The 19,486-nt window shown below is 39.9% G+C and overlaps 1 protein-coding gene and 2 non-coding genes across 3 annotated transcripts; all 3 read right to left on the bottom strand.

Moving 5' to 3' along the window:
- Positions 1 to 586: 586 nt before the first annotated feature.
- Positions 587 to 19,475, bottom strand: ncapd2 (non-SMC condensin I complex, subunit D2). Its single transcript, XM_030157774.1, has 32 exons — positions 18,762 to 19,475; positions 18,262 to 18,381; positions 18,086 to 18,161; positions 17,949 to 18,007; positions 17,684 to 17,859; positions 16,971 to 17,116; positions 16,670 to 16,797; positions 16,441 to 16,564; positions 16,099 to 16,246; positions 14,306 to 14,503; positions 14,096 to 14,230; positions 13,927 to 14,014; positions 12,586 to 12,802; positions 12,239 to 12,357; positions 11,412 to 11,612; positions 11,093 to 11,267; positions 10,750 to 10,834; positions 10,437 to 10,573; positions 9,356 to 9,488; positions 8,255 to 8,330; positions 7,952 to 8,167; positions 7,655 to 7,815; positions 6,421 to 6,532; positions 6,188 to 6,311; positions 5,494 to 5,649; positions 3,475 to 3,652; positions 3,293 to 3,387; positions 2,630 to 2,710; positions 1,892 to 2,075; positions 1,633 to 1,798; positions 1,410 to 1,535; positions 587 to 850 (listed from the first exon to the last, which is right to left on the bottom strand). Exons 1-32 carry the CDS (start codon positions 18,904 to 18,906, stop codon positions 768 to 770), a joined length of 4,368 nt encoding a protein of 1,455 aa, XP_030013634.1. The 5' UTR covers positions 18,907 to 19,475; the 3' UTR covers positions 587 to 767.
- Positions 13,366 to 13,700, bottom strand: LOC115436493 (small nucleolar RNA U85). Its single transcript, XR_003937842.1, has one exon. It is a non-coding gene; the product is annotated as a small nucleolar RNA U85 (small nucleolar RNA).
- LOC115436494 (small nucleolar RNA U85) lies at positions 14,652 to 14,941 on the bottom strand. The gene has a single exon (XR_003937843.1). It is a non-coding gene; the product is annotated as a small nucleolar RNA U85 (small nucleolar RNA).
- Positions 19,476 to 19,486: the final 11 nt, after the last annotated feature.

The following is a 19,486-nucleotide window of genomic DNA, read 5'->3' on the forward strand; positions in this document are numbered from 1 at the left end:
TAGCGATGCGGGGAAGGAGGGAGGGGGGGTTAAACTAGTGTGCATGTGATGTCAGTATACAGAGGAGCACTGTAGGAGGAAAAGTAGGCAGTGGCGAGTAGGAGGAGGTGGACGGGGAGGGAGAAAAGCACCAGGCAAACCTACAAAAGAGATTGATTACAGGAGTACAGAGGCGGCCAACTAGGCAACAGCAAATGTGTCAGACAGAACAAGTGGAGGGGGAAACAAAAAAAAAAAAGAAAATCTGATTGTAAATAAACACATGGCTGGAGTTGGTGCAGAGGGAGAGTGAAGTGTTTTGTCTAGTAAAAATGGAAATTTGATAGGAAAGAACACTGTATAAGAAAGAAGTGGAGTGGAAAAGCATGTAGGGTAGTAATACTGTCTGAGCAAGCTGTGGCAGCTCCATTAAACACTGCTGTTTAAATACAATATACCAACGGACACTGAAACCTGCTTGTAATGACAGTATAAATTTACATGACCAAACCCAGTGGACACCCAAGACTTCACACATTTGTTTCTGTCAGCCCCTGGATTTTTCTTCAGTGTGCAGAGGTCTATGAGTGACGCAGATCCAACTGAGACAGACAGCCAGAGTTAAACCAGTAAAAGGTTTATTAAAAACACATTGATTTTAAGTCATTAAAAACATCATGTTACATTAGCTCGGTGCTAGGTATCAATATCTTTAAAATGTACAAGAAAAAAAGTTAAGAAAAATAAAGTAAAATGACTGATATAAAAGATAAAAAAAAGAATAAAAATTAGTTTCTGAGGCGAGCTCGTCGAGAAGTGCGTGCGATGGGTGTGGTCACTTTAGGGGTCTCATTCTCTGCCATTACAGCATCTGATGAAAAACAATTCAGGATTAGAACTTTATGGAAGCAAGGAAAGTCCTGAGCTGCTGTTAAACAAGTCATCATTAAGCCCTGTCAAAAGTAGAACAGCAAATGACTAAAGAATACAGTTTAAGTATTTTAACAACAGATGTAATTTCAATAACTAGAATATTCAAGGAGCAGTGACTCAGAAGTATAGAAGTACAGTAAATAACCTGAAAAGAATATCAGATATAGACACACCTCAAAGCTCAGATACTCCTAGACTGTGGATTAGTGATGCTGTACTGCACAGATCACTCATACAAGCAGCTGAGGTACAACAGTCTTAAATCTTCTTAAGATAGCTGCTTAGTGTGGCTGAGATGCGTGGACCAAACACTCCAAACTTTGTCACATTTGCCAAGTGCATTTGTGTTGAAATATTCAAACACCCGCTCTGTTTCATTGCAACCAATCAAATTAAATGGACCATTGAAAGTAATTTAGAAAACTCCAGACTGAGTGCCTCTTAAAGGAACTTCCTTTTCAAGTGTAGTGGTGGATTAATGAAGCAGCTGCACTCACCTTCTTCATCCTCATCTTCCTCCTCATCACTGCTAAAGGTGATGACAGGTTTCTTAGATTTGCGGGATTTTTGAGGAGTCATGAAACTGTCATCACCTTTGCCGGAAACTGATGGCTTTGTCTGACCTGTAACACAAACAGAAAGTGTTGGTTGTCTTTTTTTTTTTTTTCTAATGGCTAAATTACCAGTTAATCTTGAAAGTCAAAGCCCATGTGTACTGACCTCTCTTTGCCCTCGCTCGGCCTCTGGTGGGCAGAGGAGTCTTCATGACCGTCTTCTCTCTGGATCCTCCTGCTTTTTGGTTCTCCTCCATCTCAGGGCTTTCTACATTCTCAAGTCCCCTCGTGTGAACTGCAGTCAGTCTCTTCTCAAACTCATCTACTTGATCCTGGGGAAACCAATTCACTTTCAGTTAACAACAAATATCAGCCGGACATAAAAGCAGCACACGTTTTCTACTCCAAACCAAAGTTTAAAGCACCTTAAACTGCGTTTTGGCACCTCGGCGGAGCTTGGCAGTGATGGTGAGCAGAGGCTGGTAGACTCCAGCCTCAGTCAACTTATCGCTGTAACACTCCCAACATTCCTGTAGTCTCTTAAAACCTCTCTCACACATGGAGAGGAGAGACAGGGACATGGCCAAATCACACCACTGACGCTCTGTCCTAAAGGAAGCAAAATTAAGAGTTACAGGAATGAGGGACCAAGAAAACCTGATTAGAAACTATGTGAAATGCATAGAAATTCAAAATCCTCAACAAAAACCTCATTACTCATAAATATGGCTTTGCCCTGGCATTTAGACCAAATCTCATTTCCTAGAAACCTCTTATATCTAAATTCACTTTGCTATTGTGCAGTATGAAGCGTCCTTCCTTTGTGCGTACGAGTATAGATGGGTGAGTCAGGCAGACCAAAGCCTGTTCAGGCCATCCGTTCCATCTGTGTTCCTCTACTACACAGGAATATGAATAAGATGATACCAGCCAGTAGGTGACAGGTGAACTGAACTACGAACCTGCTCCAATACTGGATCCTTTTCTGCACATCGAAAATACCCACTAATTACAAACTCATCCATCCCTGCATTTTGCATTTTTGAAACACTACAAGACAGACACAAAAATGAGCAGGTAAACAGAACAAAAGGAAAAAAAAAAAAAAGAAAGAAAGAAAAGACAGGTCAGAGGTGTGAAGAAGAAAAGGAGGTGGGACTCACTTTGCAGTCCTGAAGCGCTGACACAGTTTCTCCACCAGAGATTCAGTCTGCCTTTCTTTGGTGATGTAGGAGAAGAGTTGTCTGTAAACGTGCACACACACATTACAAGATCTACACCAGCTCTCAAAAATAAACTGTCAGCTTTTTCCTTGAAAGCTTCTTAAAAATGTGCCTCAAGGCTGCTGAGTCTTGCATAGATTGAACAAATCCTCTGTGGCCAAAAGCAGAAAATGGGACTGAACCAGGGTTACTATAGTTCAGAAAAACTGAGACTAAAATGAGCAATGAGGAAAATAAAATAAAAACTACAATGAGCCATGCTATATGAAATAAAGGAAATACAACTGCAGGAAAAAAACTGTTTTGTTACATAGTGCACAAGATTAAGATGGTTTTTCACAATATGGCAACTTTAATTAATGTTAGTTTGGTTTTAATATACAGGCCACAATCTACCCTTTTCAGATTCCATAAATTCAGGGCTCTCATAATACCTAGAAAACATAAAACTAGTCTATTTCTAAAAATAAACAAAATCTATGTACTTAAAAAACAGACAAAAATATTACCAAATATCAATAACAATCAAACGACTAAATATAAAGTAATGAAAATTTAAGCTATAACTGAACCGTACACATTCTATGGAGCCATGCAACTCACTTCATGATGGTGTTGAAGTCCTCTGAACTCATGCCTCTCTCTGGGTCGGACAATCGACTGATGATGTCTGGGAGCAGGTTGTAGATGGCGTTGTCCTGATGGGTGACACCGTTAATAGATCTAGTCAGTCACAGAAACCCTTCGCCCCCTTATCAAGATTCTATTAAAGTGTGTGTCTGTACCTTTGTGGCAAGTTCATTGAAGAAGTTTAGGGCCAGGCTGGCGATGTGTGGCTCAGGGTCAATTAGCAGCACTGCCACTTCACTGACTTGCCCTTTGACCTTGAGCACATCCTTAAGCACCAGCTGAGTAAGTACGGTGACAGCCGTCTGCCTCACTGACGGCACCTCATCACTGAGCCTGAACAGAAGGATGTTCAATTACTGGCAGGTTCATTTTCTACCTCTGATAGAAATGTGGTTGCCTGAAATATTTCCTGTGACCTGTGAACAGAACTGTCACACTATTGAAATCTGAGGTGACAAGTGATTGTCATAAATACAATTCATGATATTGTTCTGTTAACTTTGTGTTGCCTATGTCCTTTTGGAGAAGATACATTTATTGCTACAATTTTTAACATATTCAATATATTATAAAAAGTTGAATAAGGCAGATATGACAGGACTTACATTTACAAAACCTATTGCCAAAATGTCAAAAAAACAAAAAAAAAAAACCCTTAAAAATAAAATAAACTCCTGTGGCACTACTTATCTATTGAGCTCTGGTCAGAAAATGAATGAGACAACAACATGACATCATTAAAAGTGCAAGACGTTAAACAGCAGAAAACAATGTGAAATAAATGGCGAAATGGCTTATTTCTGCCGGATTCACCAAACTGTTACATGGAGGAATGGAGACAATTTTGTCAATTATGACAGTCCTACCTGTGCATCTGCCATTTTACATTTTCAGTGAAAACAGGAATTGTACAGAACATTACTGAAAAACAAACAAATGTCACTGACTCAGCTGAGTACAATGGAATTGGACAGACTGTGTATGGCAAGACAGTTTGGAGTCCTCTCTGAGACCAATTTAGATTTACCGATGCCGAAAAACATGGAACAAAAGAAACTCATTAACCATTTCTCATTTATGCCAGAGAGCACGACTCCTGGCAGAGGATCAGAAACTTGTACATGGCACTTCTACTTGCCAGTGCAGGGGCTTACGACGACAATGAACAGGGTAATTAATTCTTAATGCGCTTATCAGGAGGCACCAGGGCAGCAGCCTTGAGAACAGTGGAGGTGTTGGTGTGTGGGAGACAATTAGGGAACCCTATGAAATGCTTATCAGGTAGAAAACACCAGGAGGGCAATGAAGCTTCATAAAAGAGGAGAATGTTTTACACATCCTGAAACACCTCTATGTGAGCATTATCTACCGTTATAATTAAAACAGCACTTCATCAAAAAGAGCAACTTAGTTGATTCAGCTTTAAGTTGCTATAGGGAACTTTCTGCAGGAGAAACTGACAAAAAACCACTGAGTGCTTTTAATAAAATCCTACAAGTGTAATGCCTCGCAGAACCTTTGACTTCACCCGAAATTACTCCTCTTTCGTCACCCAACCATTCTATGTAATTACAACTCTCAAGCCATTGGCTCTAGTTGCAATGTGAAACAAACTAGTAATTAAGCTGTCCTTTGTCTGAAACTGCCCTCGTCTTCGTCGGTCCGAGGCCCCACCCCAGTTCACAACTGGGGTTTGGCTTTCTGCAAGACTTGAAACACTGGCTGGTTGCCATGGTAGCCAGAGGTCAAAATATGAGGCAGATACAAGCATTTTCCCAACACAGAGCATCTCGAAGTTTGTTCCTCCATTAAAAAGTCGTGATGGAAACAGTAAACTTTTTCCATCATGTGGCTCAGTGGAGCATTGTGACAGAGGCGACACTTCAGTGGCTGAGGAACAACACACCAAGACACGGTGGAAGAATCCAGATGATGATGGCTCGAGTGTACAAGTATAGGGGGATGTTGGCCAAGACGAAACACCCACTCAGCTGAGCCATCAGGCGTAGGTTGTTCTTTTAATCCCAGAGAAATAAAAACAAAGCTACGGACATCACCATTATGTGCCTCTAATTGGAATGGAGTCAGTTAGTGTGGGGGCAGATGATGAGCAACGCCTATGACTAATTTATTCCTATTACTGGAGTGATGAACAGAATGTGTCAGTATATTACCTGGCATATAGATTCTGCGTCCAGGGCTCCAAGATGTTTGGGAAACGGACGGTGAGATCTCCGAGGGCAATGATGGCGTTGGCCCTGACTACAGGAAGCGCTGAGCGCTCCAGCACCGTAAACATAAGACGGATATTTTCCTCACAAACAGATGGGCTAAGGGATAAAGAGGTCACATCATTATAAGCCATTACAATAATTTCATTTTTAAACTGCTGATTAGTTTCTTGATTCATTTCATAGCTTTATCTCTGAAATAACCAACCTCTGATTCCTACAAGTCAACTCATGTTTTTTTCTCACTAGCAAAATATATCAGGCCAAAAATTAAGATATAGCTGCAAAATAAATCAAGTTGTATTTAGCACTTTTAACTTCAGCTTAATTGTTTCATCTCCTCACATTTGAAGATTGGCAGATTTTCTTCAGCAATTCACTTTGGACTCTGGACTGCGGATTGGTCAAAACAGGCACTTTGAATAAATCACTTATGAGGTCTATTAAGCAATTCCTTTTCATGTCATAGATGAAAGCAATAATAAAGAAAATAAGTGTCAGGTTATTTTCTACCCATGACAGGAATAATTGTTACATTCACACTGAAGGAGCCAGCAAATATTAAAATTTTTGCATGAATGGGAAAAATGACCATTAATTTTCCATCAATTGACTAATCAGCAGGGAATGTGTTTACCTTATCATCATGTACTGAGAGAGTGCCAGACAAGCAGCGGTGGTGAGCTGCGGGTGGGAATAGCGTCCTGGGGAGCTGCAGACTCTCACCAGCAGGGGAAGGAATGCACACAGCAGGTTCTCCTCTAAATAGAGAGAGAAAAATGAAGGTGAAGATACATATGAAAAGACTGTCTGATGCTAAATTTTTGCATCAACGTTTAACGTTAAGCAGCGAAGGTGAATTGGAATTACCAGCCAGTAATTCTGTCTCGCAGATTTTTCGGATGAGTTCAGCCTCTGTATCTTCAGCAGAAGCACCAATCAAGCCAAGCTCCTCTTCCATTGCACTCTCATTGGCTGCTTGCTGTTGGTTTAAAAATAAATAAATAAATAAATAAATCATTAAAGCTTACAACTTCTGACTTTATATCTAGAGTTACAACAACTATTGGTACAATGAAATAAGACAATTAATTAATCCACCCTTAACACATTCCAGTGCAGCATGTTAGGAAATTTCTTACTTTAAGCTCAATATGAAGTTTCTCATCAGGTAAAATGTATCCAAAATAATATTTCTAGTATCATTACACAACATGACTTGTTGACAATGCACTTGCATAGCAATTAGCCTAATTGTAATGCCTTTCACTGCAGAGAGTATAAACATTTTTATTTTAGGTTATCCTCTTTATTAGTATGTCTACAACTGCCCTTACAAAGTATGTACTGTTGCATATACACCTGCTACTAGCAATTATTTTCATTGTCAAGTAATCTGCCGATTTCTTGCTCAATTGCTTTCGTCAAAAAAGGAAAGAAAAAGTTAAATGTGAATATTTTCTGGTGTCTAAGAAGAAGAAAAGTAATCACTGCTTTATTTGTGTACAGTGTGTATACCATTGGTACACATTTCATCATGGTAACTGAACTTTGATCCCATTACCACAACCAACTCGACTGCAATAGCTTCATACTCACATGTAGTGGATTTTGGGTAGAGCTAGCCAACGCATTCAACAAAATGTGAATGCTGTAGCATGACATCCTGGTATCTTAGCATACTGCACTGAACACACTCTGCATCGGGATGTAACAGTATGGGTGTTGGAATGCAAGGTGTGATCATTTTTTGCATGCCACCTGTGATTCCAACCCCTCCCTTACAAAAACACTGTAATACTAATTAAGGAGACATTTACCTTTCCGTTACCTGATGGGTTGAACAATTACTCATCACTCATAATGTCTCACTGCGCCACTGTAATAACTTGCATCCTGCTGAGGCGCTGTCTGATTGTCAGAGTTATTTTTGACTCCCATGGGGTTGTTTTGGCTTCATTTGTAATCAAAATATGCAGACCTACTTCCAGAAAAGCACACACCCCATTTCTAAGAGTACAATTGGGACTTTTAATGTTTTTGAGCCAGTCTAAGTGTTTGCCTTACTAACCTGTAAAGTATACAATGTTTGCCATCTCATTACCTTGGTTTTACTGGACGGGCCCTTTTCCTTTTCCTCCCTCTCCTCCGTTTCTCCTCTCCTCCTCCGCAGTTCAGTGCTCACACTGCGCTCAAGGTGAGACACCTGCCAGAATGCCACACAGCCGCTCAGAGCCAACAGCTGGGCCAGGCACACACAATTCACTACACAAGACAAAGACATGTGTTAGTGCATGGCTAAATGTTAACAAGCCAAGGAGCGGTGAGGACAGGTTACATTAAAGTCAACACATTTTACTCTGTGATGGTACTTGTTAGAAAGAGATAAAATTGGACTCACCATGTTCACCTTGTTCAATGGACTCTTGGGATCCATCTTGCAGTTGGCCAGCATTCTTGTTGACATCCCCACCCTCAGCAATCTGGTCTAGTAAGAGACGAGAACTACGCTGGAGCAGCCGGGAACACAGCTGGTCAGGGGATTCAGCCAGGAAGTAGATGAGACGAACAGCCTGTTCCATGAAGCACTGCCAGTGAGGGTCCTCCATCACAACACCTTAAGAGAGAACAAAAACAGTCAGGGGGTAGAATGTAAAAGAAATACAGAAGAAAAACTTGATGCATACAGTATGCTTGCATTCACCTTCAGCGATGGCCTGCGAAAGACATGTGAAGAGCTGATGGTCTTGGGGAAGTCTGAAGGGAGGGCCTTTGGATTGCTGGTTAACACACAACAGTGAATGACAGGTAAATTTGTGTTTTACTTTTTACAAATGTTAACAGACTATACCAGCATTAACATGTAAAACTCCAGACTTTTCTCCAGTCTGCGTGGTAGTCTTAGCAGACTGGCAATCAATGTCAATCCATTTCAAATCTGCACATCACCCCAAAGGGAAGCTTTTTACAATTCAAAAGGGTCTGGTATGTAACATTTATGTATACCCATGTTAAGTTTGTTGAACGGTCTGTTTTGTGGAAGCTGGTCATTTGTTGATCTTCATATCTAAGCTCATGAATGTCTAGTTTGCTTACATCTATTACAACTGCTTCAGGGTTTTTACCACAGTTTTGCGAGATGCCTACAAACTGATTGAAGCAGAACATTATTCATCTGCAACAATACAGTTAATCTTCATTTAGCTAAGTGCTAAGCCACTTCATCCATTTTTAAATTCACTTCTAGTAAATAACACTGTCTGTCTAAACTATTAAGCAGGCATATATTAATCATATTGCTTGAGTTTATATACTTTTTTTTTGCCACTTATTATTGCCTTATACTTAAAAATTGAGATAATAGTAATTTTTCCTCACCAATATCAATATTAAACCTCCTGAAACATGCTGCTTGTATAATGATGTACGTTTTAGTCAGTTGATGGTACAGTTAATGACCAGAATTACATTAGCTCTTCCTTATTCTGAGCAAAGAAAAACCCAGACTCTGTTCACTGACTTCTATTTAGATGACTCAGGTCCGCTTTCCATGAACAGTGTACAACACCAGCTACCGTTGGCTTAAAATGAAATGGAGTTAGCCAACTTCCACAAAGACTCCAACGCAAACCTCACATGAGCACATCAGAATGTGTGCATCTTTCATACTCAATCTTTAAATTGTTCTCTTCTTACAAAATGGCAGTGGGGTCTGGTCTTTGGCCCACTGATTCCTTCCAACAGTCTCAAGGGACCAGTCAACAAAAACATACAAAATGAACAATCAGTGTTAATGTCTTCTTACTCTGACATGGTCTGAGATGCTGCAGATGGTGATAACAGTGTCTCTGGCCAATAGGAAGTCTTCAGTCACTTTCTCTCCCAGAGCCACAGAACAAAGAGTATCCAGATTACTGAGCACAACCTCCCTCTCCGCCCTGTTAGAGTCACATATATACACACTCAACAAAACAGACATTTGTACAAAGAGGCATGAAATATACACTTTTGGGTTGTAAGGGATCATGTGATTATGCAAAGTGGAGTAATAACATCTCTGCCCTTCATCACCCTAACCGCTGTGTGTTGGCCTTGCCAGTGCTAGGCTGCAGCCCATAATGTGTGTAGGAGGACGGGTGAGGAGAAGCACATAAGATTTAATAGGTTATGAATGCTGTTGGCTGGATGAAGAGAGGCAGTAGTGTGGGTGGACTGCAGATAGTCTCTTTACTCTCTCGATCGCTCACTCTTCCCTACAGCAGTGTCAGTCTTTGAGGTAGGTTGAAGGGGAACAGACAAATATATATATTCAGTAAAATGTGCTGGCAAGGAGCCTAGTTATATGGTCGTGACTTTGATTACAATGAAGAGGAGCTGAGGCTGAGCCAGTTTTCTGACTAATGAGTAGACTTGCTGAATGTCAAGTAGCTGTGGTAAAAACAAAATGTAAAAGGAAGAGCCTGTATGCGGTGGGGTTTAATCACAGATTTTTTTTTTGTACAAAGTTAACTCTGCTTAAATATACACTTTAAGCACAACAGTTGCTGCCAAATAGATGACAGCATCCTGTTGATTTGAACTACAGGATGCTGGTGCTCAAATCAACAAACGAAAGCATCATATCTAATTATTTCTCCCTTATTTGTTTTCAGTGGCATCACTATATACTACGTATATGAGGATTGAAGTGTGGACGAACAATGTATTAGTATCTAGTGACAGATCAAAATATCAAATGTATTTTGTACATGCACACCACAGCAGACTGGGGTGACCCTACAGAACAGAGTAGCAAATTTTACTAAAAATTACCAGCCAAGAAATGCCAAGAAAAGTGAAACTCATTTTCTAAACTAGTAAAACACCAGTTCTTTGTCAAGGCTCACCGTGCAGCCATGCCCAACAGTAGCACGGCAGCTCGCTTGTGCAGGCCAGAAGTTTCTCGCTTCCCAGTAAACCTCTCCCACAGGACCTGCACTACCGTGGACTGGAGATTGCTGCCACTACTGAAGAATTCCTGCACCTACAGAGAAACGTTCAGATGGTCACATCTCTTCAATATGCACAAAAACAACATTTAAAAAATAAACATTACAACATCAATATGCATTACACAACACTTTACAAAATGTATTCTTCATTAGACCATCATATGTAAAAAAACAAGCAACTGGAGATGAATAGCAGATGGTATCTCACAATTTCTTCCAGACATTGGATCGTTCCCAAAGATGCATCTACCATCAGCTCAGAGAGACTGTCCACAAGAGTCTGGGCTTTCATCCTAATGAAATTTAAGACAGATGCTTTTAGAAAAAAAAAAAAATCTTTGTCATTCTGCCTCACAATGTTGTTTGGCACAATTAAAGCCAACTTACTACAATTTACACAGTTGCAACAATCCAAATAGACATCATTTACTGTTATAAAATCACCTAATGTTCTGTCTTGTGTCTTAGTTAAACCAAAGGCTTTCTAATAGGACAAAGAGTCAAAGTGTCTCATTAGTGCAGACACTTACGTGTCAAGAAGTTATACCAACCTGGTGGTGTCGCCATGAGGGTTTAAATAAAGGCGCCTGTAGGCCTGAACGACAGCATCTTTAATAGCTGCATCAGTTGACCAGACCAAAGGGAGCATCTTCCTCACCCCACTGACAGAGTTAGCAACACTGAACTCACACACAGTCACACAAAACTGCACAGCCTCCTGAACCACTGAAAATAGTGAAGAAAAAAAAAACTTTTCTAATGAAATGTGCATTTCTGAGTAAATGTAATATTATCTTACATTTTATGTTGCAATATTACGTATATTATATGGTGTTTACGTTTGAGTAGTGAACAAATATGTGTCTCTACCTGAAGTGGTTTTCCAGTAGAGCATGGTGTTGATGACAGAAATTGCCCTCTCGACTTGTAAGGCAAAGGTTTCTGTATCTCTCAGGTATTGCACCAGCATCTCCTGCTTCTTTAACTCGCCATCTTCACCCTCTTTTCCTCCCTCTTTCTGTGGGGTAGGAGGCACGTTCTGGCTGATCTCAGATGCGTCTTCATCAGAACCTGAGGAAAAACCAGAGAGCAAAAATTAAAAAGGTCAACTAATACACTATTCTTTGCTGTGAAAGAATCACACAACAATTCCTTCAGTGGCTGCACAAAACTGATCTATTCTCTTTGATTGTATGTAAGGATGTTACAGAAGTATTACATTGACAATAATATTAAAAACATAACTAAATATGCCATCTTCTTAACAGTGAGACAAGCCACATTTGATGCTGAAGATTTTTTTTCTCTTGATTACTTTTAAACGTTTTGAGGATATGGACGTAAAATGCAATCTAAAAAATTAATTTTAGAGACAAAGCTTCTTCAAGGTTACATCAGTTAGTGACAGAGTACACATAACATGACATAGGTGTCACATATCTGATGAGTCATATGCTGTGGTGAATGAGTGTCGTACTTGTATATATCCATATATATCTATATCTATACACACACACAGATACACTATACTCTCACAAATAAAGAGTGTCATGAACTGAGAGTGAAAAACAGAATTTCCCTCTTTAGAAAAATGCCACTTAAATTCTGTTCGGTGTGGCTTCTGTTAAGACTGATTGGACAGCACTCCCTGTGAGTATGTCTGAGGAGAAAGGAGCGATACATGGTTCATCCATTACCTTTGAAAAGGAAAGCCAGTGTGTCCATTAGCGCCTCAGGCGTCAGAGTGGACAGAGAAGCGAACATCTCCGATTCAGGGAAGCATTTGTAGGCTCTTACACAAAGACGCACTGCATTTCTGTAGAGGGAAGGAACGCAATAGAATTCATATATAAAATTGCTGCTCAATTAGTATTCACCTCAGCTACTATCCGACACATCTAGATCTATTCACTCTCATCTAGTTATTGTAATGACTGCACTGCCCACAGTCAGTCATTTTATTACTTTTGACTCAGATTTACTCAGGTTTGTATCTTTTTATGTGCAATGTCCTCCACTCTTCACAGACCCTGATTAGCATCACCTGTATTTGTTGACACGAAGGTACTGAGCAATTTTCACTGCAGTTGCTCTGTCGTCTTCTGCCTCCTCTTCCTCCTCCACAGCCTTGTCCTCGTCCTCCTCCTGCTGCTCCTTCTTCTCCTCCTCCTCCTCATCTGTGGGCTCCAGCTCTGCCTTGACAGTGACAAGCAGCTCAGGCTCCATGGCGGCCCACAGCTCCGATGCTTGTATCACTGCAACTGCCAAGAGGGAAAGTAAAAGTAAAACTCAAAGGATGACTCAAAAACAAAAACTCAGAGAAGAGAAAAAAGGAAACATAAAAGTGCTTCACAACATCCATCGACAATTACTAACATGCTTTAGAATTCAGATTATGATGTTGGACTCAAGTGCCACATTTCATCTCATTTTGAAATGTTCTTGGTGTCCTACCACTATTCTGTGTTGTTGATACGCAAAGTTATTGTTTCTTAAGACAAATATAATGAAGATGAAAGATTTCAGACAGATTACTTGAAATGCCAGTGTGAGAACTTTTATTATTTTTCCCTCCATACAACAGAAATTTCTACCAAACATATAAACATCTAAGGTAAAATTGCAGTTTTATAAAATGAATACTGTGATTTTTTTCCCCCCATTAATCTGAAAACTATAGTTCTATGGTACTAGGTTTGTAGTGATATTTTAGCCTAAAATATTTTTAGACAAACAAAACAGTATCTATGTGACAGAGCTGAAATAATAAATTCAAACATATTTGTATCATGGAAAAAACAAACTCAAATGACTTTCTAAAGTTGGCCCTCAGATTACCAAAGACAAAAGTCATTGCCAACTGAACAGTGAAGAGAGCTGGGTGTCCTCCATGCCTCCAACACACTCACACACACACACACACACACACACACACACACACACACACACTACACATACACACTGTTAGCTTTATCCCTGTGATTACTCCACTAACTTCTACTGCAGGAGTAATTTGGGTTAAGCCAAATCACTGTGGGCAGGCCCTTACAGCAGAGCAGGAATCCTCCTCTACACTGCCAAGATTACCTGCCAGTCAAGGCAAGAAGAACCTAACTCTCATTCAGTAAGCTCATATTCGCCTTGGTCTCATCATTGGGCACATTGGCAACTCTGTTATTCAGAAAATTAAACACGTGCTAGGATTGGAGAGGATACAAGTATTATATGGCTGAAGCTCAGCGTGTAAGCTAAGGAAACAGAAAAACTCCCACTTTGCCGGTGCTTTTTCCTCTTTGCTAAGCTTGTCAAAATATCAGATAACAATACGAAAGCTGTGATAGCACAAACATAGCGAAAACTTTGTAAGAGGGACATGAGCATTTACCGGGTGTTTTTCCCTCCAGTTTTTCTTTCATCTCTTTGAGTTTAGCCGTCTCCTTCTCCAGTGGATTCTTCAGATCTGCACTGCTCAACTGAAAGACACAAAAAGAAATTCTACTGAGAATAAAATCTTAGGAAAGACTTGGTATTATTGTATAAAGTTTAAGTGTTACCTTGCAGCTATATGGGTTGTGTGCAATGAAGGCTGCAAGCAGTTGGATGGCGCTCTTCACAACATTAACAGATTTGTCCATTAATCGTCCAACAGCAAGCTGCATCACCTCACTGTACCGACACAAGGGCAGTGCCTAAACACAGACATAGATCTATGAACACAAAGAACTTTGTATATTATATATAATATATAAGTCACACAAACATACTTTGCTGTTGACAATACGTGCGTAGACTTGTAACACACGTGTCCTGACATGTGAGTGTGTGTCATGCAGATGTTCCTGCAGTGTGTCAAAGAAGCGGTCACGGTCAGCTTTCCCAGATTCGTCAAGTCCATCACCACAGAGGACACGCACAAGGATCTCTCCCAGCACTTCACACACAGCAACGCGCATTGTGTGGCTCTACAAAAAAAAAAAACACGGTATAATCAACCATAAAGTTGTTGTTGAATGTGTAAAATAGTTTGTTGTGTTTGTTTCTAGATGAGAATAAAGCTTTTTAGAAAATCCATTAAAGATGAAAAAAAGCACAAAAATAGTTTCTAAAGACTGTCCTCAGATTACCAAAGACAAAACTCACAGCTAACTGAACTGTGAAGAGAGCTGGGCTAACCTCATGCCTCGTACACACATACACTCACACACACTGTTAGCTTGGTCCCAATTATGCTCCTGAGACTTTAAAGGAATAATTTGGGGTTGAGCCAAATCACTGTGGGCAGGCCCTTACAGCAGAGCAGGAATCCTCCCCTACACTGCCAAGATTACCTGCCAATCGAGGCAAGAAGAACCCAACTCTCATTCAGTAAGCTCATATTCGCCTTGGTCTCATCACTGGACTGAATGTGACTTAAACATACAAAAAAAAAATTACCAGTAATTTTTTTGGAGAATCAAGGGAAGGGTCTTTCCTCACTTTCTAATTTCTTATGTTTGGAAGGTGATACACTAAATAAGACAATTCTCTTTAGGTTGTGATATATTTTAGCATCGTCATAGAAATGTCTCTGGAAATATGTTAGATAGTGGACTTAAATGTATATGGACACAAACATTACTTTTTTTTTGGCTTAAAGCAGTGTGTGACTTCCATCATAACTTTTTTTTCAAAGTCGTAAACCCCAGTGAGCTTAATTATCACTAATCCATTAGTCTTTCTGTACTTACGCACCTGAATCACTTCCCTCACGGTGAACAACTTCAAAGAAGACTCCATCATAAACACAGTCTCCTTGTTTACATAACAAATCTAAACGTCACTTGGGCCTTTTCAGAAATTTTGTCACCAAGTGCAATGTGGGAGTGAATTCACACAGATTCGGCAAGAAAACGAGCCAGATCGCTACAACATAAAATCATGCAGTCCACAAGGGTTGTTTTAAAGAATGAGTGTAGTTGGTGGATGAAGGTAAAGACAACATTTGAGTTCAGCACTCAAAGAGTCACCAAAATTGCTGCTGCTTGGAATTCCCATTCCCACAATGCACTTAATGACAAAATTTCTGAGAAGGCCCAAGTGATGTTTCAGTTTGTTATGTAAACAAGCAGACTGTGTTTATGATGGAGTCATCTTCGAAACTGTTCACCTTGAGGGAAGTGATTCAGGTGTGTAAGCACCAAGCCTAGAGTGAAATATGATGTGAAATAGAACTTTCTAATCACAACCCATAATCCATACAGGTTTGGCAGCAGTACATTAATTTCATGGACCTTAGGACTGTGTAACAAGTCCATCCCTGCCTAACAAAGATGCATGCTATTAAAACACTTGGACACAAGAAGCAGAGATTGAGGGAATTAAAGACAGTTTAACAACTGAGCTGCCCTGCTGCATTTCATGCAAATGTGGTTTATAATAGAAGACCACTGTCGTTAATCTTCCACTTTAAAGAGTTATTTCTCCATTTGAACTCACTCTTGGGCTTGTACAACCTGGCCATTTATTTCATTTTATACCACAAAAATGCCATTTCTTTGATATGAGGATCGACAGGTACCTCTCCTTCCAGGTGTGTGATCAGCACACTGATGTTGGGGATCATTAATTCAGGCACCAGGGAACCAAGTTCAGAAAGGAAAGTAGCAAAGGCTTTGACCCCTGACCCCTCTCTTGCAAGCTCCTCACTTGACTTCTGGCCAATCTCCCTAAAGGATGAGGAAGAAGAAATATCCAGAATTAAATTAGCAAAAATGTACACTGCCATAACAGAACTCCTTCATTGTTTCAAAGAGCTAATCTCATATCAAAAGTGGTTCAAAAATATCACTACAAACATTACAGAGGTAACTACACACATATAAAGAGAAAATTAATATGCACACAAACTGCATATTCAGACCTTATGACTTCTCCTATAATCGCCCTCATTCCATACTCTGTGCACCAAACAGACACTGCCTGGGCAAACACAGATGACAGCTGCTCAAAGTGTTGCAGCAGCTGGATCACCTTTACACTTGCACCTGCAAGGGATGACAGAAAAATTCTAATCAATGAAGAGCCACATAGTATATGACACTGATGGAATCAACATAATTGCCAAACTTCAGATTATGTCAGAGACTAACCAAGGAGGTGATTATACTTCTTGATCACAACCCCTAACAGATGAATGATGCCATCCCTGGTAGGTTTGCTTTTAACATGACCAATGGTTGGATTCTCAAGCAGTTTGTAGCCGCAGCAGGTCACACAGCTGAGTAATGAAATGTATATTATATAGGGTTAGAGGATTGTTTACTTCTCAAGAAGTATCCTAAAATACATATGAAAGCAATGTGACAGAATTTGACAATGTTCTCAAAAGAATCATTTTTCACTTAGGCAAGTAAATTAAGGCTGTAAAGCCTCAGATTACAGAGTGAGCACCTGATGAACTCCTCCTCAACAAGGGAGAGGCTCCAGAGGGAACGAATATCCAGCTGGAGCAGCTGAATAAGAGCTTGCAGTACTGTCTCCCTTTCAGAGTCCCACTGCTGCAGCCCTTCTCCACTAGTCTTTGCCTTTTTGCCACCCTGTACGAGATAGGTATAACTTTGATTATACAAATTTGTTACATTGAAATGGTCTAAAATGAAATAATAAAAGTTATTTGCAACCACAAATATGCCCTCAGATTACCAAAGACTTTAATTCATACCTGGCTAACTGCCCTTAAATGCAGTAATTAACTAACTATACATTGACAGATGTCACACAAACAAACATTGTCTGACACCTCCTGTTTGTCCCTTCCCATTACTCTTTTGGGGGGGGCAGAGGTTGTAAGTGGTGACAAATTAACTGTGGGTGGGCCCTTACAGTAAGTAAGTAAGTAAAGCTTTACTTATGTAGCACTTTTTAAAAGAACATGTTACAAAGTGCTTCACATAAAGGGGAGATAAATCAAATCAAATTTTAAACCAATTTACAGAAACCCAACAGAATCCTCCAGGAGCAAACACTACAGCCGTGCAATATAGCTACACTGCACCACCAAGACTACCCACCATACAGAATGCAAGTGATTATAATCTCTGAGTCTGACAGGGTTGTGGACATTTACAATAGATGAACAAAACCTATTTCATTTAAAATCATACCTTTCCAGGTGCTGTAACAATATTCTGTCTATAAGATTCACTCTCAAGGTTCTCTGTGAGTTTGCAGAGCAGGTAGACACTCATTTTAACAGCGTTAAGGTTCTCCTTGCGTTCCGCTGCTGAGATGGTGGTGGAGATGAGGAGAGCTGGTAATGAAGCAGCCAGGCCACTAACCACTGAGAAAAAAAAAAAAAAATCCATGACCATTTGAGAACAAAATAATCCTTTTGGATTGAAACATCATAAATGTATCAGAAGTTCTAACCTTGTATTAATAATTCCAGCATATCTTCCTTCACATTGAGCTCCACTGACTTGCAGTGCCTTTAATAAGTTGAGAGGGCAATTTTGGGTTAAAAGAAATCATTAAGCAGATACTAATACAATAGAATCACTACTCACTGTAGCACACTGTAGCCTGTGTCAAAGTGCTGCAAGATACACAAAGGTCCTTGGCTTCTCAGAGCTGCCTTGAATCCTTTGTGAAAGAAGGAAAGAAACCAATCAATATAAATTGCTTGGCAGAATACACAGAAGCTGCTACTTGTGCAGCAAGAACGATTCAGATTCCGACTCACTACTAAGATACTGTGGCAGCTGTTTAGGTGAGACCACGTCCTGCACGACATACTGGTTGATCCCCCCGGTTTTCACCAGGTCACCCACACACACTGGCACAAAAAAGTCCCACGACATCTCTGCAGTCAACACAAAGACAGCGTGTTAGGTAAATCAGCGGCAAACTTATCACTTATATTGTAAACAGAGTGCGATGACCAGTATATCCAGTGTTTTTCATACGTATGCAGAGCGATTAAAAGCAAAGAGTTGCAAAACATGTCGCTGGAAAAACCACAATACACTTTAGTTTTCAGATAAAGCAACAAAATCTTGGGGTTGTATGTACGAGGTTAAGATGCTGTTGCACAGCTAACGCTAAGCTTGGTTCAGATACTAAGCTAAGCTAATCATAGCCCTAACACGTAAGTTTGCCAACATACAAGGCGCATCACAGACAAGTGGGGAGTAAACAGATATACAACTTTTCAGTTTGTATAAAATCCGGTGTGTTGCTGACCTGAGGCGCTTGTAGTCCCGTTATCCACCGTTTCGGCCTTAGTAGGCAGAAGTGGTCTACTCTCTCCGTCGTCTGTAAACGGTCCTGAAGCTAGTTTTTCAAATCCATTCACATATCGCGCCAAAACAATGCACCATGACGTCATATGCACGCGCCGGTGTTTAGCAAATACTACCACCTACAGGAAAACCATGAACACTGCAATTATGTACTAAACTAAAATGCTTGTAAACTATAAGGTGTGAGAAATACAAAAACACAACCAACACACGAATGTTTTTTGAGGTAGTAGCTGTATTTAAATGATTGACAACACAATCACCCCATCTCCTCTGTACCAATGCTTCAGCTACAGAAATGACAATACTTTCACAAAATGTCTTACTTTCTATACAGCACTCAGTCAAATGTTAAAATGAAATGGTTTAACCTAACTGACTACCACATGTGACTAATACTGTCCGAATTCAGCATTTGTCCTCTTTTTTCCGTCTCATAATACTTAAATGTAAAACTAGTGTTCCAAGAACAAGGACTATAAGAAATTAACAACAACAAAGCATAAAATTATCTGTGGTCAAACCGTTGTCAAAGAACATACTACAATTTTGTAATTGTAAGTTAATACAGTATAGAGTACTGTGGAAACTTTACCTTTTCAATTATTGGGGGCAGTTGTAGTGTTTTAATTAACTCAGAAAATGTAAAAAAAAAAAAAAAAAAAA

This window comes from Sphaeramia orbicularis, chromosome 16 (genome assembly GCF_902148855.1).
Source record: "Sphaeramia orbicularis chromosome 16, fSphaOr1.1, whole genome shotgun sequence".
Classification (NCBI taxonomy): Eukaryota; Metazoa; Chordata; class Actinopteri; order Kurtiformes; family Apogonidae; genus Sphaeramia; species Sphaeramia orbicularis.